Here is a 22,889-nt window from a genome sequence, read left to right on the forward strand (position 1 = left end):
AGAGAGGGAGGGAGGAGGAGAGAGAATGGGGAGAGCGAGAAAGAAAATTACAGAGACGGAATAAGAGATGGATGAGGGGAGACAGAGAGAGAGAAAGACAGGGAGATAGAGAGATACAGTGATTGTGTGAGAGAGATAGAAATAAAGAAAGAGCAAAATAAAGAAATAGAGTGAGAGTGAGAGAAAGAGAAAAAGACAGTGAGAGAAAAAAATTGAGCAAGAGAGAGAGACAAAAAGGACAGAGAAAGTGATAGATACAGAGAGAGATAGAGAGACAGAGACAAAGACAGAGAGCGATAGAGAGAGAGAGAGACAGAGAGAGTGGTAAAGAGAGACAGAGAAAGACAGAGAGCGATAGAGAGAGAGAGAGACAGAGAGAGTGGTAAAGAGAGACAGAGAAAGACAGAGAGAGCGATAGAGAGCGTGATAGAGAGAGAGATATGGGACAAACACCAAATTGAGACTCGTCATGCAGAATTCTGCAAAAATATCCTCTGTGTACAATGAGTAACACCAAATAATGCATGCAGAGCGGAATTAGGCCAATAGCCGCTAATCATCCAAATCCAGAAACGAGCCCTTAAACTCTACAACCAGCTAAAAGGAAGCGATTCCCATAAGCAAGCTGGTTCTGGGGCTCCGTTCACAAAGAGGCCCCATGGGGACAGCAACACAATTAGACCCAACCAAATCATGAGAAAACTAAAAGATAATTACTTGACACAATAAGCAGAGAGAGAGAGAGAGAGAGAGAGCGAGAGAGAGAGAGAGCAGCCAGTCACCAGCGCTGAGTGTTATTAAAGTTTCATGTGTTAAAGGACAGCTCTACCACTTTTCAACCTCATGGTCATTATCTCCAACACAATACCAGTGTCAACAAATGTGAAAACAGCATTTTTTTTTTAGAAAAAAATATAAAGTTCAAAAGTGCTACCCGATGACATCAAAAGTAAAAACATTTTAAAAACAGTGATTTTCAAGCACTATGAGATTCACAGTGACATGAGGAGGAAGAAAATACTTGGACTAGAAACTCTTTGCAGGTTTTGAAGATCCCAGTTCTGTGATGTCACGGAGAAGCATTTCTTTTACTTGGCCTTTCTTCTTTTTAACCACAGGTCATAGAGACATTGTGTTTCACATATGTAGACACTGGTTTGGTGCTGCATATGAGGTTGAAACGCGGCAGAATTGCCCTTTAAGATATGGGTTTTAAGTAATAATCACAGGGCATATCAGAGAGAGATGTTCACGTTTCATAGGCTTATTAGGAAACCTGACCACGTTGCCAATCACAGCTTACTTCCCTCCCTCCTTCAATCCACCCACCCATCCATCTATACTGGTCTAAATGGGAACACTCCAGCTATACAGTAGCAACAGGAGAAGCCTCTTGTCTCACGGCTTAAACATCCTTCTTTAAATAAGTGTCCTTTTAACCTTTGTCAAATTGTATATGAGTAACTAAGCTTGATTGCACTACGTAAGTGATTCAGTCAAGACATATCAACGTTGCTGCCAGGATATTGGTGTGAAAGAACGAAACAAGTCAGTACACTTTCACCTATCCTGAGTGTTCAGATCAGTGCAGGAGACAGGAGATTAGCCCCCGTCCCTTTCCCTACCAGCCTTTTTGTAGAACATGATTTCTTCCTTGAAGTCCTTCCGTTCATCCAGGGCGTCGTCGATGCTGAGGATGATGGTCTCGCTGCTCTCTGGGCCATACAGGAACTTACAGGCACAGCTCTTCTGCATGACCTCAGCGCGGGAGAAGCCTGTGAGCTCACAGAAGCCATCAGAACAGTAGACGATGGGGAAGCCTTGGGCCTTGGACACCTGGGCATTAGCCAGGATGAAGTTGCTGTCTGGTGGAATCAAAGATAAAGACAGGTTAGAATACAGGGTGGCATTCATTAGTGTACATCATAGCAAAACATTTAGCAACGAATATGAGAGTTTCTTATTGGACAAGTTCAGGTTTTTATTTTTTATTTCAATTTCACCTTTATTTAACCAGGTAGGCCAGTTGAGAACAAGTTCTCATTAACTGCGAACCGGCCAAGATAAAGCAAAAACAACAACACAGAGTTACACATAAACAAACCTACAGTCAATAACACAATAGAAAAATCTATGTACAGTGTGTGCAAATGTAGAAGAGTAGGGAGGTAAGGCAATAAATACGTCATGGAGGCGAAACAATTACAATTTAGCATTAACACTGGAGTGTTAGATGTGCAGATGATGATGTGCAAGTAGAGATACTGGGGCGCAAAGGAGCAAGAGGATAAGTAACAATATGGGGATGAGGTAGTTGGTTGTGCTATTTACAGATTGGCTGTGTACAAGTACAGTGATCGGTAAGCTGCTCTGACAGCTGATGCTTAAAGTTAGAGAGGGAGATATAAGACTCCAGCTTCAGTGATTTTTTCAATTCGTTCCAGTCATTGGCAGCAGAGAACTGGAAGGAAAGGCGGCCAAAGGAAGTGCTGGCTTTGGGGATGACCAGTGAAATATACCTGCTGGAGCGCGTGCTACGGGTGGGTGTTGCTATGGTGACAAGTGAGCTGAGATAAGGCGGGGCTTTACCTAGCATAGACTTATAGATGACCTGGAGCCAGTGGGTTTTGGCAACGAATATGCAGTGAGGGCCAGCCAACAAGAGCATACAGGTCGCAGTGGTGGGTAGTATATGGGGCTTTGGTAACTAAACAGATGGCACTGTGATAGACTACATCCAATTTGCTGAGTAGAGTGTTGGAGGCTATTTTGTAAATGACATCGCCGAAGTCAAGGATCAGTAGGATAGTCAGTTTTACAAGGGTATGTTTGGCAGCATGAGTGAAGGAGGCTTTGTTTGCCTAATAGTAAGCCGATTCTAGATTTAATTTTGGATTGGAGATGCTGTAAAGGCAGTCAATGTTGTTCTCCCCCTTTAACGAGGAGGAGCATGGATAGGACCAAGATGCGGATTGAGGGAAATAAGCCATCTTTTAATGAACAAACAGCAAACAAGACACTACAAACTACAAAACAACAAACGTGACTAACCTTCAACTGTCCTGTGAGGACACAGGAACAAACACCCACAAAACACCAGTGAAACCCTGGCTGCCTTTGTATGACTCTCAATTAGAGACAAACAATACACACCTGTCTCTAATTGAGAATCATACCAGGCCGAACACAAAACCCCACATAGAAATACAAACATAGACAAACCCACCCAACTCACGCCCTGACCAACTAAAATGAATACAAAACAAAGGAAAACAGGTCAGGAACGTGACAGAACCCCCCCCTTAAGGTGCGAACTCCGGGCGCACCAGCACAAAGTCTAGGGGAGGGTCTGGGTGGGCGTCTGTCCACGGTGGCGGCTCTGGCGGTGGACGAGGTCCCCACCCCACCATAATCAATCCCCGCTTCTTTATCCCCCTCCCAATGACCACCCTCCCACTAACCCCACCTAAATGAAGGGGCAGCACCGGGATAAGGGGCAGCACCGGGATAAGGGGCAGCACCGGGACAAGGGGCAGCACCGGGACAAGGGGCAGCACCGGGACAAGGGGCAGCACCGGGACAAGGGGCAGCACCGGGACAAGGGGCAGCACCGGGACAAGGGGCAGCACCGGGACAAGGGGCAGCACCGGGACAAGGGGCAGCACCGGGACAAGGGGCAGCACCGGGACAAGGGGCAGCACCGGGACAAGGGGCAGCACCGGGACAAGGGGCAGCTCCGGACTGTAGGGCAGCTCCGGACTGTAGGGCAGCTCCGGACTGTAGGGCAGCTCCTGACTGGCGGGCAGCTCCTGACTGGCGGGCGTCTCTGGCAGCTCCTGACTGGCGGCTCCTGACTGGCGGGCGTCTCTGGCAGCTCCTGACTGGCGGGCGTCTCTGGCAGCTCCTGACTGGCGGGCGTCTCTGGCAGCTCCTGACTGGCGGGCGTCTCTGGCAGCTCCTGACTGGCGGGCGTCTCTGGCAGCTCCTGACTGGCGGGCGTCTCTGGCAGCTCCTGACTGACGGACGGCTCTAGCGGCTCCTGACTGACGGACGGCTCTAATGGCTCGTGGCAGACGGCTGACTCAGATGGCGCTGGGCAGACAGATGGCTCAGACGGCGCTGGGCAGACAGATGGCTCAGACGGCGCTGGGCAGACAGATGGCTCAGACGGCGCTGGGCAGACAGATGGCTCAGACGGCGCTGGGCAGACAGATGGCTCAGACGGCGCTGGGCAGACAGATGGCTCAGACGGCGCTGGGCAGACAGATGGCTCAGACGGAGCTGGGCAGACGGGCCGTTCAGGCACCGCTGGGCAGACGGCAGACTCTGGCCGGCTGAGACGCACTATAGGCCTGGTGCGTGGTACCGGAACTGGAGGTACCGGGCTGAGGGCACGCACCTCAGGGCGAGTGCGGGGAACAGGAACAGGGCACACTGGACTCTCGTGGCGCACTCTAGGCCTGGTGCGTGGTACCGGAACTGGAGGTACCGGGCTGAGGGCACGCACCTCAGGGCGAGTGCGGGGAGAAGGAACAGTGCGTCCAGGGCTCTGGAGACGCACAGGAGGCTTGGTGCGTGGTGCCGGAACTGGAGGCACCGGGCTGGAGACACGCACCATAGGGAGAGTACGTGGAAGAGGAACAGGGCTCTGGAGATGCACTGGAAGCCTGGTGCGTGGTGTAGGCACTGGTGGTACTGAGCTGGGGTGGGAAGGTGGCGCCGGATATACCGGACCGTGAAGGAGGACACGTGCTCTTGAGCACCGAGCCTCCCCAACCTTACCAGGTTGAATGGACCCCGTAGCCCTGCCAGTGCGGCGAGGTGGAATAGCCCGCACTGGGCTATGCAGGCGAACCGGGGACACCACCTGTAAGGCTGGTGCCATGTACGCCGGCCCGAGGAGACGTACTGGAGGCCAGATACGTTGGGCCGGCTTCATGGCATCCGGCTCGATGCCCAACCTAGCCCTCCCAGTGCGGCAAGGTGGAATAGCCCGCACTGGGCTAAGCACGCGTACTGGGGACACCGTGCGCTTCACCGCATAACACGGTATCTGACCAGTACGACGCCCTCTTACTCCACGGCAAGCCCGGGGAGTTGGCTCAGGTATCCAACCCGGCTTCGCCACACTCCCCTTTAGCCCCCCCCCAAGAAATTTTTGGGTGAGCCTCTCAGGCTTCCAGCCGCTCTGCCTTGCTTTTGCCTCATAAAACCTCCTCTCCGCCTTTGCTGCCTCCAGCTCCGCTTTGGGGCGGCGACACTCCTCTGGTTCTGCCCAGGGTCCTTCTCCGTCCAGAATCTCCTCCCAAGTCCATTCCTCTTTTCCCCATTGCTGTAGTTCCTTCTCTCTCTCCTCAATCCGCTTGGTCCTGTTGTGGTGGGTGTTTCTGTAAAGGCAGTCAATGTTGTTCTCCCCCTTTAACGAGGAGGAGCATGGATAGGACCAAGATGCGGATTGAGGGAAATAAGCCATCTTTTAATGAACAAACAGCAAACAAGACACTACAAACTACAAAACAACAAACGTGACTAACCTTCAACTGTCCTGTGAGGACACAGGAACAAACACCCACAAAACACCAGTGAAACCCTGGCTGCCTTTGTATGACTCTCAATTAGAGACAAACAATACACACCTGTCTCTAATTGAGAATCATACCAGGCCGAACACAAAACCCCACATAGAAATACAAACATAGACAAACCCACCCAACTCACGCCCTGACCAACTAAAATGAATACAAAACAAAGGAAAACAGGTCAGGAACGTGACAGATGCTTAATGTGAGTCTGGAAGGAGCGTTTACAGTTTAACCAGACACCTTGGTATTTGTAGTTTACAGTCTAACCAGACACCTTGGTATTTATAGTTTACAGTCTAACCAGACACCTTGGTATTTGTAGTTTACAGTCTAACCAGACACCTTGGTATTTATAGTTTACAGTCTAACCAGACACCTTGGTATTTGTAGTTTACAGTCTAACCAGACACCTTAGTATCTGTAGTTTACAGTCTAACCAGACACCTTGGTATTTGTAATTTTCTTCCGTTTGGTTTCTCGTGAATCCTAGCCTGATGACTCACACTAAATTCTTCCGCTGCTCTGTCGTTCACTACATACTTTAGTCTGAGACTGTCATCATTGAAGTTGTTTGTGGTGACGAGGGGTGTTGTGCAAAACAAAGTAATCAGCGATTGGATCGTGTCTAACCAATCAGAGTATCAGAGCCAATGACACATGTACTGTATCTGGCTCTACCCATCGGTTTCTGGACCAATCAGACATCCCCGAATGTGTTCGCATTCAGTGAAGGGTCTGGGAGGTACTCAGATCCAGACTCATTGCAGAGAAGAAAGTAACATCTGTGGGTGTGGTGTAGAGTTTGGCTGGAGCAAGAAGTCTGGGTCGCCAGGCAAAGTGAATACGCCCTGGTTTAGACAGTGCTGATTTGAGAATACCCCTGAGAGAAGTGGAGAGGAGTCCAGTTGGGAAAAATCTGAGAGATTAGTGCACACCTAGCAAGAAGCTGTTGTTCAACAGCATTTTTGTGATGATATAGTTTGCTAAACAAATACCCACTGGATTGATGAAAATAATCATGATATCATTCTGTCAGGTAAGCATAGGCTACTTTGTAGTTAACATTTAATTGAGAAGATTCATCGCTAACGGCTACTGCACACACACAGACATGGGCATTCTCGTTGCCTCTTCAGGAATGTACAGGAAATACGAATCACTGATGCATTCTGTTCATGTATTATGATAATCTTGGAGCGACTTAATTTATTTTTAATACTTTTAGTTGATTCCCTACTAAGGTCAATACATTTTTGAATATTGTTGAATTCCATTTTATGGATTCCGTGAGGGCCCTAATTATCATATTTGGACCTGCCTGAGGCTCTCCACTACCTATTGTTCCTGCAGTGATGATTCACCATCTTCATCTAATGTTTTCATCCTTTATCTGCAGATCATCTCCAAAAGCCCGAGGCCTACCAGTAGCCTATGCAAATTAGGGAGCCAAATGAACAGCTCTCTCACTGATACGATTCGGGAGACTATACTGACTGATGAGACAAGAGTTCTCACTTTAGTGTCACTGTGTGACAAGACCCGACATCCTAGGAAAGGAAACCTAGGAAATCCTTTGGTTGACTTGTCCTGATGTGATGCCATGGACATATAACCACGTTGCATGATTTATGAACGGCAAAGATATACAGGAGATCGACTTTATTCAGTCAGTTCCACACCTTTTTAGAAACTAGTGAATAGTTGCTGTTCAGTTGTCAATCAACGCACAGTAAATAGCCTATGCGCCACGACTCCGCATATGTGAAACTTGTGAATGAAAATCACTGAATGTGTCAGAAAACAATAATTAGTAGTGGATTTTGACTCATCGTTACCACTTACATTGGACGTGCAAATTCACGAGGCCCATGTTTACTCTGTGTAAAGAAATTTGACCACAACCAGAGATCGGTAGGCTGGGGAGGAGGCTGTGCGGGTGAGGGGAGGAGGGTGTGAGGGTGTGAGGGTGAGGGTGAGGGGAAGAGGGTGTGGGGAGGAGGCTGTGTGGGTGAGGAGAGGAGGGTGTGAGGGTGTGAGGGTGAGGGGAGGAGGGTGTGGAGAGGAGGCTGTGTGGGTGAGGAGAGGAGGGTGTGAGGGTGTGAGGGTAAGAGGAGGAGGGTGTGGGGTGTGGGGAGGAGGCTGTGTGGGTGAGGAGAGGAGGGTGTGAGGGTGAGGGGAGGAGGGTGTGGAGAGGAGGCTGTGTGGATGAGGAGAGGAGGGTGTGAGGGTGTAAGGGTGAGGGGAGGAGGGTGTGGAGAGGAGGCTGTGTGGGTGAGGAGAGGACGATGTGAGGGTGTAAGGGTGAGGGGAGGAGGGTGTGGAGAGGAGGCTGTGTGGGTGAGGGGAGGAGGGTGTGAGGGTGTGAGGGTGAGGGGGGAGGCTGTGTGGGTGAGGAGAGGAGGGTGTGAGGGTGAGGGGATGAGGCTGTGTGGGTGAGGAGAGGAGGGTGTGAGGGTGTGAGGGTGTGAGGGTGAGGGGAGGAGGGTGTGGGGAGGAGGCTGTGTGGGTGAGGAGAGGAGGGTGTGAGGGTGTGAGGGTGTGAGGGTGAGGGGAGGAGGGTGTGGGGAGGAGGCTGTGTGGGTGATGAGAGGAGGGTGTGAGGGTGTGAGGGTGGGGGGAGGAGGGTGTGAGGGTGAGGGGAGGAGGGTGTGAGGGTGTGAGGGTAAGGGGAGGACGGTGTGGGGAGGGAGGCTGTGTGGGTGAGGGTAGGAGGGTGTGAGGGTGTGAGGGTGAGGGGAGGAGGCTGTGTGGGTGAGGAGAGGAGGGTGTGAGGGTAAGGGGAGGAGGGTGTGGGGAGGAGGCTGTGTGGGTGAGGAGAGGAGGGTGTGAGGGTGTGAGGGTGAGGGGAGGAGGGTGTGAGGGTGTGCGGGTGAGGGGAGAAGGGTGTGGGGAGGAGGCTGTGTGGGTGAGGGGAGGAGGGTGTGAGGAGGAGGTTGTGTGGGTGAGGGGAGGAGGGTGTGAGGGTGTGAGGGTAAGGAGAGGAGGGTGTGAGGGTGGAAGGTGTGCCAGGATAATCTCTTTTCCCACTGACGAATGATATGTAATTGTTTATGTCTCGTGTCAAACATTGAGGAAGGAGGAAGGAAACAACAGTAATTCTGTGTTTACAACCACAATGTCCCTCAACGGGGAGAAATGCAAACATTCCGTTTCATAATTCCTTTATTGACAGATAGTTCTCTCTGTCTCCATCCACACACACACGCACGCACGCACGCACGCACGCACGCACGCACGCACGCACGCACGCACGCACGCACGCACGCACGCACACACACACACACACACACACACACACACACACACACACACACACACACACACACACACACACACACACACACACACACACACAAACAAATACACACAGATACACACACACACACAGGTGTCCCCATCTGGATGTGGCTGGGTACTCTAATGGCCCAGATTGAATCCAGGCATGGGACTGATTTGGGGCAGTGGGGGTTGCAGACACTTTTGAATAATCATAAGCAACTCATTTTGTAATCTCAACCCAACCTCACACATTCACCCAGTCTATCACCACACTGATCTCTCTCCTCTAACCTCCTTCCCTCCATCAACACTCCTCTCCATTTCTCACCTTTAACCTTCCCTCCATCAACACTCCTCTCCACTTCTCTACTCTAACCTTCCCTCCATCAACACTCCTCTCCATTTCTCACCTCTAACCTTCCCTCCATCAAAACTCCTCTCCACTTCTCTACTCTAACCTTCCCTCCATCAACACTCCTCTCCATTTCTCACCTCTAACCTTCCCTCCATCAACACTTCTCTCCACTTCTCTACTCTAACCTTCCCTCCATCAACACTCCTCTCCATTTCTCTCCTCTAACCTTCCCTCCATCAACACTCCTCTCCACTTCTCTACTCTAACCTTCCCTCCATCAACACTCCTCTCCATTTCTCTCCACTTTCCTCCTTCCCACCATCAACACTCCTCTCCATTTCTCACCTCTAACCTTCCCTCCACCAACACTCCTCTCCACTTATCTACTCTAACCTTCCCTCCATCAACACTCCTCTCCATTTCTCTCCTCTAACCTTCCCTCCATCAACACTCCTCTCCATTTCTCTCCACTTTCCTCCTTCCTCCATCAACACTCCTCTCCATTTCTCTGCTCTAACCTCCCTCCATCAACACTCCTCTCTATTTCTCTCCTCTAACCTTCCCTCCATCAAAACTCCTCTCCATTTCTCTACTCTAACCTTCCCTCCATCAACACTCCTCTCTATTTCTCTACTCTAACCTTCTCTTCATCAACACTCCTCTCCATTTCTCTCCTCTAACCTTCCCTCCATCAACACTCCTCTCCACTTATCTACTCTAACCTCCTTCCTCCATCAACACTCCTCTCTATTTCTCTACTCTAACCTTCCCTCCATCAACACTCCTCTCCATTTCTCTCCTCTAACCTTCCCTCCATTAACACTCCTCTCCATTTCTCTTAGCAATCCATCTCTCAGGTCTTGCCAAGAAAGGGCTTTATTGGTATAGGAAAAATATTGTTACATTGCCAAAGCAAGAGAAATAGACAGGAAATTAACAAGGGAAATAAACAATCAGAAATTAACAGTAAACATTACACTCACAAAACATGTAAAAGATTATACATTCAAACGTTTTATATAATTGGCTATTTACAGTGTTGTAACAATGTGCAAATAGTTGAAGTATGAAAGGGAAAATAAAGAAACAGATAAATATAGGTTGTATTTACAATTTTCTCTTTCTTATTTCTCTCTCTCTAATTGCTCCCATGCAACCACCCATAGATCATCACACTCTATCTGACAGCTGCATGAGAGTCCCCACAGGGAAGGAGATATGGAGGAAGAGAGAAGGAGAGAGGGAGGGAAAGAGAGGGAGGAGGAGGGGAGGGAGGTAGGCGGGGATAAGGAAAGGGAAGGGGGAGAGGGAGCTGGGGAGAGGGACAGAGGAGGGAAGAGGGAGAGGGAGGAAGGGAGAGGGAAGAGGTCGGTGGAGAGAGGGAGGGAGAGGGGGAGAGGGAGAATCATGGATGGTGAAGATTCATCACGCCAGAGAATGCATTTATACTGCTCCAGAGTCCAATGGCGGTGAGCTTTACACCACTCTAGCCGAAGCATGGCATTGCGCATGGTGATCTTAGGCTTTTGTGCAGCTGCTCGGCCATGGAAACCCATTTCATGAACCTCCCTACGAACAGTTCTTGTGCTGATGCTTCCAGAGGCAGTTTGGAACTCGGTAGTGTGTTGCAACCGAGGACAGACCATTTTTACACGCCACGTGCTTCAGCACTCGGCTGTCCTATTTTGTAAGCTTGTGTGGCCTGCCAATTCGTGCCTGAGCAGTTATTGCTCCTAGACATTTCCACTTCACAATAACTGCACTTACAGTTGACCGGGCAGGACAGGAATTTGACAGACTGAGATGTTGGAAAGGTGGCATCCTATGACAGTGCCATGTTGAAAGTTACTGAGCTCTTCAGTAAGGCCATTCTACTGCCAATGTTAGGCTATGGAGATTGCATGGCTGTGTGCTCTATTTTATACACCTGTCAGCAATGAGTGTGGCTGAAATAGCCTAATCCACTCATTTGTAGGGGTGTCCACATACTTTTGTATAAATATTGTATGTCCATTAATATGTTACTAACATTTAACACGTGTCATACAAATGATCAAAGCTGCAGGCTAAAGTTAAATCTAGACTTGGTTTCCTCTATCATAATCACTCCTCTTTCACCCCAGCTGCCAAACTAACCCTGATTCAGATGACCATCCTATCCATGTTAGATTACAGAGACATCATTTATAGATCAGCAGATGTTCTTTACCATTCGGCCATCAGATTTGCCACCAATGCTCCTTATAGGACACATCACTGCACTCTCTACTCCTCTGTAAACTGGTCATCTCTGTATACCCGTCGAAAGAACCACTGGTTGATGCTTATTTATAAAACCTTCTTAGGCCTCACTCCCTCCTATCTGAGATATCTACTGCAGCCCCCATCCTCCACATACAACACCCGTTCTGCCAGTCACATTCTGTTAAAGATCCCCTAAGCACACACATCCTTGGGTCGCTACTCTTTTCAGTTCGCTGCAGTTAGCGACTGGTACGAGCTGCAACAAACACTCAAACTGGACAGTTTTATCTCAATCTCTTCATTCAAAGACTGAATCACGGACACTTACTGACAGTTGTGGCTGTTTTGCGTGATGTATTGTTGTCTCTACCTTTTTGACCTGTGTGCTGTTGACTGTGTCCAATAATGTTTGTACCATGTTTTTGTGTTGCTACCATGTTGTTGTCATGTTGTGTTGCTACCATGCTGTGTTGTCATGTTTTGCTGCCTTGCTATGTTGTTGTCTTAGGTCTCTTTTTATGTAGTGTTGTGTCTCTTCTGTTGTGATGTGTGTTTTATCCTATATTTATATATATATATATTTTAAAGTATTTATCCCATGCCCCTGTCCCCGCAGGAGGCCTTTTGCCTTTTGGTAGGCCATCATTGTAAATAAGATTTTGTTCTTAACTGACTTGCCTAGTTAAATAAGGGTTAAATTAAAATAAAATAAAATAACATTTTGAATTTTCTCACTACACGCAAATACAAAAGTGTCTGCATCTCACCGGTAGAAACGGTCCAGCGACAAATCAAATCAAATCAAATTACATTTTGATGGTCACATACACATGGTTAGCAGATGTTAAAGCGAGTGTAGTGAAATGCTTGGGCTTCTAGTCTGACAGTGCAGTAATATCTAACAAGTAATCTAACAAATTCACAGCGACTACCTTATACACACAATGTAAGGGGATGGAATAAGAATATGAACATTTAAATATATGGATGCGCGATGGCTGTGCGGCACAGGCAATATTTTTTAAATATTTTTTATTTTAACGTTATTTTACCAGGTAAGTTGACTGACAACACGTTCTCATTTATAGCAATGACCTGGGGAATAGTTACAGGGGAGAGGAGGGGGATGAATGAGCCAATTGTAAGCTGGGGATGATTAGGTGACCGTGATGGTCTGAGGGACAGCTAGATGGTGTAAAATACAGTATATACATATGAGATGAGTAATGTAGGACATGTAAACATTATTAAAGTGGCCTTATTTAAAGTGACTAGTGATACTATTATTAAATCAATTTATATAAGTGGCCAGTGATTTGAGTCTGTATGTTGGCAGCAGCCTTTCTATGTTAGTGATGGCTGTTTAACAGCCTGATGGCCTTGAGCTAGAAGCTGTTTTCAGTCTCTCGGTCCCAGCTTTGATGCACCTGTACTGACCTCGCCTTCTGGATGGTAGTGGGGTGAACAGGCAGTGGCTCGGGTGGTTGTTGGCCTTGATAATCTTTATGGCCTTCCTGTGACATCGGGTGTTGTAGGTGTCCTGGAGGGCAGGTAGTTTGCCCCCGGTGATGTGTTGTGCAGACCGCACCACCCTCTGGAGAGCCTTGCTGTTGAGGGTGGTGCAGTTGCCGTACCAGGTGGTGATACAGCCCGACAGGATGCTCTCGATTATGCATCTGTAGGAGTTGTGAGGGTTTTAGGTGACAAGCCAAATTTCTTCAGCCTCCTGAGGTTGAAGAGGCGCTGTTGCGCCTTCTTCAGCACGCTGTCTGTGTGGGTGGACCATTTCAGTTTGTCTGTGATGTGTACACAGAGGAACTTAAATCTTTCCACCTTCTCCACTACTGTTCCGTCGATGTGGATAGGGGGGTGCTCCCTCTGCTGTTTGTGGATAGGGGGGATGCTCCCTCGCTTTGAATGCTGGGTATTGTGGTTGTAAGCAAACCACAATACCCAGCATTCATAGCGATTTCAGGACTGCCCTGTGGAGGTGAGAAATATCAGAATGTCTGTCTTCGTAACCATCCCTTTCATCCAGAGGATTTTTAAATGGAACTGAAGTTTTAACTGATGGGGTTGTCATGTCGTTGAATGTTGAAAGTGATCCTATTCTATCAATTTTCCCCTTCACTTCAAAGAGGGAGCTATCCGATCAGCCAACATCAGCACAGCAGAAAATAAGTCAAGTTGAGGTAGCTAATGTTACCTAGCTAACTAGCTAGCTAGCTAGCGAACTACATCAAATCAAAGTTTAGGGGCAGTATGTACATGTAGATATGGTTAAAGTGACTATGCATATATGATGAACAGAGAGTAGCAGTAGCGTAAAAGAGGGGTTGGGTGGGTGGTGGGTGGGACACAATGCAGATAACCCGGTTAGCCAATGTGCGGGAGCACTGATTGGTCGGCCCAATTGAGGTAGTAGGGGGGGGGCACACAATGCAAATAGTCCGGGTAGCCATTTGATTACCTGTTTGGGAGTCTTATGGCTTGGGGGTAAAAACTGTTGAGAAGCCTTTTTGTCCTAGACTTGGCACTCCGGTACCGCCTGCCATGTGGTAGTAGAGAGAACAGTCTATGACTTGGGTGGCTGGGGTCTTTGACAATTTTTAGGGCCTTCCTCTGACACCGCCTGGTGTAGAGGTCCTGGATGGCAGGCAGCTTAGCCCCAGTGATGTACTGGGCCGTACGTACTACCCTCTGTAGTGCGTTGCGGTCAGAGGCTGAGCAATTGCCGTACCAGGCAGTGATGCAACCAGTCAGGATGCTCTCGATGTTGCAGCTGTAGAACCTTTTGAGGATCTGAGGATCCATGCCAAATCTTTTTAGTTTCCTGAGGGGGAATAGGCTTTGTCATGCCCTCTTCATGACTGTCTTGGTGTGTTTGGACCATTCTAGTTTATTGTTGATGTGGACACCAAGGAACTTGAAGCTCTCAACCTGCTCCACTGTAGCCCCATGGATGAGAATGGGGGCGTGCTCGGTCCTCTTTTCCTGTAGTCCACAATCATCTCCTTAGTCTTGGTTACGTTGAGGGATAGATTGTTATTCTGGCACCACCCGGCCAGGTCTCTGACCTCCTCCCTATAGGCTGTCTCGTCGTTGTCGGTGATCAGGCCTACCACTGTTGTGTCGTCTGCAAACTTAATGATGGTGTTGGAGTCGTGCTTGGCCATGCAGTCATGGGTGAACAGGGCGTACAGGAGGGGACTGAGCACACACCCCTGGGGAGCTCCAGTGTTGAGGATCAGCGTGGCAGATGTGTTGCTACCTACCCTTACCACCTGGGGGCGGCCCGTCAGGAAGTTCAGGATCCAGTTGTGGAGGGAGGTGTTTAGTCCCAGGATCCTTAGCTTAGTGATGAGCTTTGAGAGTACTATGGTGTTGAACGCTGAGCAGTAGTCAATGAATAGCATTCTCACATAAGTGTTCCTTTTGTCCAGGTGGGAAAGGGCAGTGTGGATTGCAATAGAGATTGCATCATCTGTGGATCTGTTTGGGCAGTATGCAAATTGGAGTGGATCTAGGATTTCTGGGATTATGGTGTTGATGTGAGCCATTACCAACCTTTCAAAGCACTTCATGGCTACGGACAAGAGTGCTACGGGTCTGTAGTCATTTAGGCAGGTTGCCTTTGTGTTCTTGGGCACAGGGACTCTGGTGGTCTGCTTGAAACATGTTGGTATTACAGACTCAATCAGGGACATGTTGAAAATGTCAGTGAAGACACCTGCCCGTTGGTCAGCACATGCCCGGAGCACACGTCCTGGTATTCCGTCTGGCCCCGCAGCCTTGTGTATGTTTATCTGTTTAAAGGTCTTACTCACATCAGCTATGGAGAGCGTGTTTACACAGTCGTCCGGAACAGCTGATGCTCTCATGCATGCCTCTGTGTTGCTTGCCTCGAAGTGAGCATAGAAGTGATTTAGCTCGTCTGGTAGGCTCGTGTCACTGGGCAGCTCATGGCTGTGCTTCCCTTGTAGTCTGTGATAGTTTTCATTTGTTTATCTAAATCAATATCTAGCTAGCTAGCTTTCATAATACGCTGGCTAGACATTCCAAAGCATATCAATGTAATTAGGCAGCTGCTATCTGGTGATGTGATGTATAACTTTTCAAGCTAACGCTAGCTTCGTTAATTTACATTATCCAACTGTTAGCTAGCTAACTAACTACCACAGAGGCTAACGTGACTGTGTTCTATTTAGAGTCCAATCTTATCAACATCTGCAAAGGCATCAAAATCAAGCTCAGCATCAGGAACTAGTGTAAGTAACACTCTAAAATCGTGCTAAAATCTACTAAATCTTTCCATGACTCCATGATGAGCAAATAAATATACTGGAGCTAGGCATAAACATGGTCCATGTCTTGTTGTCATAGTGGGTGTGTTTACAAGTAGGCTACAACTTCTACTGTAGTTTTCTCTGTATTGGTTGTTTATGCATGGCTTGAAGTCTAAATTGGAGATGGTGTGGGTGACTGACTGGTGATTGTTGGGGGAGGGTATTGTGTGTGAAGGTTAGTAGTACAGAGCCTGTACACCCATTGGATGGAAGCGTTCAGCCTAGAATAAGCTGAAGCTCCACATCATCTGACTGTGAAAAAAGCCAGGACAGCCAGAGGCATTTAGAAAAGCACAATGCCATCTTAAAACAAAAACTAAATCACCAATACACTAAACTGTCTACAAAACAAGTGCTCCTCGAACTTTTCGCACCCTTGCAGTCAGATATTTGGCATGGAGAAAGGGACTGTTAGTATACTCTTCTAGCCTATTCCCTCCATTGTTGGCAGTGCTTGTCTACTCAACAGTACAACTTTAGGTGCTCATACAGAACAATTAATGACTACACTGTTTACAAGTCAATCCCCCCTCAAACCTTTCCCATCTTTGCTAACAGCCCATCTCAATGCTCTATTATTGACTCTTAAGTGTAAAAAACACTAACAAAACACTAAAACGCCAACTGTTGTCCATGTGTATATAATGGTGTTTTATATAACATTTTTATATGACTAAATGATTCCAGCTGCATCAGAAACTGTTGACTTCAACTTCTTGATTAATTTATTGTGGTATTCATTAAATGTATTTGGATAAACTAGCTTCAGTCTTACTGCTAAAATAAATGACGCAGGGAGTTGGTGTATCATTTAAACTAATTTGTTGGCAAGTAAACATGTTTTAATAAAACAATAGATTAGTCTGTCATTATAGCAAATAAGTAAGAAAAAGTATGTGAACACATTGGAATTTTTTATTTAACTAGGCAAGTCAGTTAAGAACAAATTCTTATTTACAATGACAGCCTAGTGGGCTAACTGCCTTGTTCAGGGGCAGAGCGACAGATTTTTATCTTGTCAGATCGAGGATTCGATCTAGCAACCTGTCGGTCACTGGCCAAATGCTCTAACCACTAGGCTACCTGCCGCACAAATTACTTGGATTTCTGCATAAATTGGTCATCAAATTTGATCGGATCTTCATCTAAGTCAAAACAATAGACAAACATAGTGTGATTAAACTAATAACACACAAATTATTGTATTTTTCTTGGCTATAATGAATACATCATTTAAACATTCACAGTGTAGGTTGAAAATAGTATGTGAACCCCTAGGCTAATGACTTCTCCAAAAGCTAATTGGAGTCAGGTGTCAGCTAACCTGGAGTCTAATCAATGAGACGAGCTTGGAGATGTTGGTTAGAGCTGCCTTGCCCTATAAAAAACACTCACAAAATTTGAGCCTGCTATTCACAAGAAGCATTGCCTGATGTGAACCATGCCTCGAACAAAAGAGATCTCAGAAGACCTAAACATTGACTTGTTGTCACACCCTGATCTGTTTCACCTGTGCTTGTCTTCACCCCCTCCAGGAGTCACCCATCTTCCCCATTATCCCCTGGGTATTTAAACCTGTGATTTCTGTCTGTCTGTGCCAGTTCGTCTTATGTTCCAAGTCAACCAGCGTGGTTTTCTGTGCGCCTGCCTTTTCTATTTTCTTTTGCTAGTCCTCCCGGTTTTGACCCTTGCCTGTTTTCTGGACTCTGGTCAGGCAGGCGGGTACATTCTGCCTGCCCTGACCTCGAGCCTGCCTGCCACACTGTACCTCCTTGACTCTGTACCCGTCTGCCTGACCATTCTGCCTGCCCTGACCTCGAGCCTGCCTGCCACACTGTACCTCCTGGACTCTGTACCCGCCTGCCTGACCATTCTGCCTGCCCTGACCTCAAGCCTGCCTGACCATTCTGCCTGCCCTGACCTCGAGCCTGCCTGCCACACTGTACCTCCTGGACTCTGTACCCGCCTGCCTGACCATTCTGCCTGCCCTGACCTCAAGCCTGCCTGACCATTCTGCCTGCCCTGACCTCGAGCCTGCCTGCCACACTGTACCTCCTGGACTCTGAACTGCTTTTGATCTTTTGCCTGTCCATGACGATTTTCTTGCCTGCCCCTTTTGGATTATTAATAAATATCAAAGACTCAAACCATCTGCCTCCTGTGTCTGCATGTGGGTCTAGCCTTGTACCCTTATACAGTGGGGCAAAAATGTATTTAGTCAGCCACCAATTGTGCAAGTTCTCCCACTTAAAAAGATGAGAGAGGCCTGTAATTTTCATAATAGGTACACTTCAACTATGACAGACAAAACGAGAAAAAAAATCCAGAAAATCCAGAAAATCCAGAAAATTGCCCCACTGTACTTGTTGACTTGCATAAAGATGGAAAGGGTTACAAAAGTATCTCTAAAAGCCTTGATGTTCATCAGTTCACTTTAAGACAAATTGGCTATAAATGGAGAAAGTTCAGCACTGTTGCTACTCTCCCTGTGTGGCCGTTCTGCAAACGGCCCTGAGTGGCCGTTCTGCAAAGATGCCTGCAAGAGCACAGCACAGAATGCTCAATGAGGTTAAGAAGAATCCTAGAGTGTCAGCTAAATCTCTGGAACATGCTAACCTCTCAGTCTACGATACGTAAAACATTAAACAAGAATGGTGTTAATGGGAGGACACCACGGAAGAAGCCACTGCTGCCCAAAAAAGCACTGCTGCACGTCTGAAGTTTGCAAAAGTGCACCTGGATGTTCCACAGCGCTACTGGCAAAATATTCTGTGGACAGATTAATCTACAGTTGAGTTGTTTAGAAGGAACACACAACACTATGTGTGGAGAAAAAAAGGCACAGCACACCGACATCAAAACCTCATCCTAACTGTAAAGTATGGTGGAGGGAGCATCATGGTTTGGAGCTGCTTTGCTGCCTCAGGGCCTGGACAGCTTGCGATCATCGACGGAAAAATGAATTCCCAAGTTTATCAAGACATTTTGCGGGAGAATGTTAGGCTATCTGTCCGCCAATTGAAGATCAACAGAAGTTGGGTGATGCAACAGGACAACAACCCAAAACATAGAAGTAAATCAACAACAGAATGGCTTCAACAGAAGAAAATACACCTTCTGGAGTGGCCCAGTCAGAGTGTTGACCTCAACCCGATTGAGATGCTGTGGCATGACCTCAAGAGAGCAGTTCACATCAGACATCCCAAGAATATTGCTGGACTGAAACAGTTTTGAAAAGATGAATGGTCGAGTGGTGATGGTGGGCAGGTGCTTTGCTGGTGACACTGTCTGTGATATATTTACAATTCTAGGCACACTTAACCAGCATGGCTACCACAGCATTCTGCAGCGATACGCCATCCCATCTGGTTTGCACTTAGTGGACCTATCATTTGTTTTCAACAAGACAATGACCCAAAAACACCTGCAGGCTGTGTAAGGGCGATTTGACCAGAAGGAGAGTGATGGAGTGCTGCATCAGATGACCTGGTCTCTACAATCACCCAACCTCAGCCCAATTGAGATGGTTTGGGATGAGTTGGACCGCAGCGTGAAGGAAAAGCAGTCAACAAGTGCTCAGCATATGTGGGAACTCCTTCAAGACTGTTGGAAAAGCATTTCTCATGAAGCTGGCTGAGGAATTTGGTGCACCAGGGGAACGTTGTTTAACTAGTTACTATCTCCCGACTTAAACTCTAAAGCTATATAGATATCTCTTACATCAATAACAGTCACTTATTAATCATTACCTCATCAGTCTCATTCTGAATGTCGCATAATCCTTGGATCCGCAAGAACCCTAGCCCTTCTGAATATTCAGTCCTACACAAATTGATTTAATCATTTATTTACTAACTAAATAATAACACAGGATATACCTACACACTTACATGAGATAAAAGTCCCTAGTGGACTGACAAGATATGACGACTTGTTACACATATGGAGAAGGAGGAGAGACAACACTTGGATACATTTGGAACCTACGCTCAAAGGAATAGTAATACTTTTCACATGAACCACCGCTCATTCAGATAAGAAATGCAATATATATTTACACGTAGCTGTCCTTAATCGTTGTCTCACTGTTGAACCACTTTCTCAAAAATGGTTTGAGTGTCCTATCCCACTTTGGTGTGAGGCTCGGCTGGTCTTGGAGTGTTCGTTAGAATAGATACTTCAGATGTACCAACGTTTGTCTGGGAGGGATTCTTCCTTCCCACCTTGTGTCTTTAATCAAAGTTCTAGGACCACTTTTACAAGCACAGCTGCAGACCGCGAATGTTCTGGTCTAGTCTTTAGCTTCTTCACTCGTGTTGAGAGTTTCAGAGTTTCTAACCATTTTGTAACGTGTAGCCACCGCTCCACGCTGTCTGGTCTTGTAGTTTTAACCATTTGTGACATCCCTGCTTACACATTCCGTCTGCTTGGTCTCGTAGTGGTCTCAAGGTTGATTATTCAGGTTCAGGCTGCCAACCACTTTACACACCAGCAGCAACCCGGCATGTTTTGGTCTATTGTCAATTTCGTTACAAAGGCTTCTATCCTCGGGTAAAAAGGGGGCGTTCCATCACACCGACACAATGTCTGTGCTCACTTGGGTGGGTTTACTGACTGGGCACAAGTTTATATGAAAATTAATTGTCTCATTTAGAAGGCTAAAATCACATTGCTATCTTCACAAAAGTATTCTCATATTTAATCATATATTTTATACAACATTTAAATGTAAAGTTGATACATAGGATGCGTACACTTTCAGAGTTACAGTTACTTCATTATGCCATCCTTAATGACATCACAAAATAATAAAAAAAATATGACATGATTATTCTTCCGATCCCCATGGACCATTCTTAACATTCCTATGTTATGAATATTGTTCCAAAGTTCATTCTCTTGGAGAAAAACGTTTTGGCGGCAAGAGTCTCTGGAACAAAGAGGTTTCAGTCTTCCCATACTAGAGTGCCAGAGGGATAGTTTCTGTGGGAGACAGGGGGTTCAAGGCATTCCTAGTTCATCACCAAACATTTCTGTAGAAACGACAATGATAAAGGCGGTAGGTGCACTTGACTTAGAAGCCCTGCGCACCAGGTAGGCAAAGTGTTCCCATTTTGAACCATTTAATTAGTCTGAAAAGACCAACTCTGCATACCTGGTGGACCGGGAGATCTGTGCTGGTGAATTGGATAGCTCAAATTACCTTGCCTACAGATTCCATGACCCCGGCCACAGCAAAGATTGATACTAGCCTACATGAGATTTCATAATATTTAAAACCACGACCAGAGACTGTCAAAGAATACAGCAAAGAGCTGCTGTTTTTATGAGTGAGTTTATGCCTAAGTTTTTATTCAGCACTGTCAACACTGTTTAGTCAACACTATTACAAAACATAAAGTGTTTATAAAAAGTGTTTTCCCTACTTCCACTTGCGCTGCAGCGGCAATGAATGAGTAGATAAGTAGGCTTATTATTAGCAGCACGTCATGTCTATTTTAATATCAAGCAATATTTCACTTCTCTGGTCATAGGAACGACATGAATTTGTGTGTGAGACAGATGCGGTTCATCTCGAGTTTCACCATCAGGTAGAAAACAGTGTCCCCTCTCTCTGGTCAGTCTCACCAGAGGAAAGGAAAGAGAGAGCAGGGATCGTGAGCGGCGGACCCTCTGCTGCTCTCTCCCTCCCTCTGCTGACACTAATCCCGTGTTCAAAACATCTGGGAACTTGGAACTCGGAAATCTCAGACTTCCCTGTTTAATGCGTTCAAGACAACTGGGTACGCGGGAAAAAAATGAGATCCAACTGGGAAATTGTTTTTTGAACAGTCTTCCAATTCGGAATTCCAAGTTGGAAACTCTAGCATCTTTCTAGAGCCCCGACTTTCAGACCTGAAGATCACTGACGCCAAACTCTTTTTCCCAGTTGTCTTGAATGCACTATGACCATCAGATTTCTAATTATTTCAATTTATGCTCACTTGTGCCTCGCGAATGCTACACCAACTGATCTATTTTGTTATCAAAGCTTGAGTTTTGAAATACAATATGGTCTGAGAAGAACAATATAGGCAGGCCATGCATATAGCTAATATACTGCACAAACCTCATTCCTACAGAATTGTTTTTATTAGGTTAATGATACATTTTTTAAATAAATTCTGAGCTGTAGATCTCGGTTAGCTTTTTGACTGCAAAAGGGATCTTGACTCAGAAAAGTTTGGTGACCAGTGCTTTATATAATTGATCTTGGTTTCATAATACAGTGTCTTCTTCTTTTTGTTGTGTTAAGTCACATTGTTTTTCAATTTGCTGTAAGTCAGCCTGTCAGATGTGTAGCCAGACTTATTAGCCACTCCTTTCACCCCATCTCTTTCAACAATACAAGTGCAGCGTCTGGATGCTTCTTATTAATCACATCAGACCAACAAATATTTCTTAACATCATCCACATGAGTCACAGCTAAATATTTTGGATGAATCTCTTATATACTATTTTAGGCCCAGATTTTGGAACCTTGGCTTTCCTGGATAAAGCTGCTATATTCTGATCACTGCATCAATGGGTACAGCTCCAGCTTCATGACAAAGTTCTACAGTATTAGTAAAAATGTGATCAATACATGTGGAGTATATAGTTCCTGTAGTGTTTGTAAACACCCTGGTAGGTTGATTAATAACCTGAACCAGATTACAAGCACCAGTTACAGTGAGAAGCTTCCTCTTGAGCAGATAGATTGATGAAAACCAGTCAATATTCAGGTCCCTACGAAAGTAGACCTCTCTGTTTACATCACATGCTGTGCAATATCAAGGATTTCACACACATTATCTAGATACTGACTGTTAGCACTTGGTGGCCTATAGCAACACCCTAAAATAATAGGCTTTAGATAAGGTGAGTGAACCTGCAACCCCATCCCTTCAATAACACTTGACATGAGATCTTCTCTAAGCATCACAGAGATAAAGCTCTGAAAATATACAGCAACACCTCCACCATAGGCATTCCTGTAACTTCTTTAGATGTTATTTCCTTGTATTGCTACGGCTGTATCATCAAAGGAATTATCTACAGTA

General features: G+C 46.4%; 1 protein-coding gene across 1 annotated transcript in view; it reads right to left on the reverse strand.

Annotated features, from left to right (window-relative positions):
* LOC129830873 (potassium voltage-gated channel subfamily H member 8-like) overlaps positions 1-22,889 on the reverse strand; it is a 138,764-nt gene that overhangs the window by 96,476 nt on the left and 19,399 nt on the right. The window contains exon 2 of the mRNA XM_055893685.1: positions 1,626-1,865. Coding sequence (XP_055749660.1) covers positions 1,626-1,865 — 240 coding nt within the window. The remainder of the gene's footprint in view (positions 1-1,625; positions 1,866-22,889) is intronic.

The sequence above is a fragment of the Salvelinus fontinalis genome, chromosome 32 (genome assembly GCF_029448725.1).
Source record: "Salvelinus fontinalis isolate EN_2023a chromosome 32, ASM2944872v1, whole genome shotgun sequence".
Taxonomy (NCBI): domain Eukaryota; kingdom Metazoa; phylum Chordata; class Actinopteri; order Salmoniformes; family Salmonidae; genus Salvelinus; species Salvelinus fontinalis.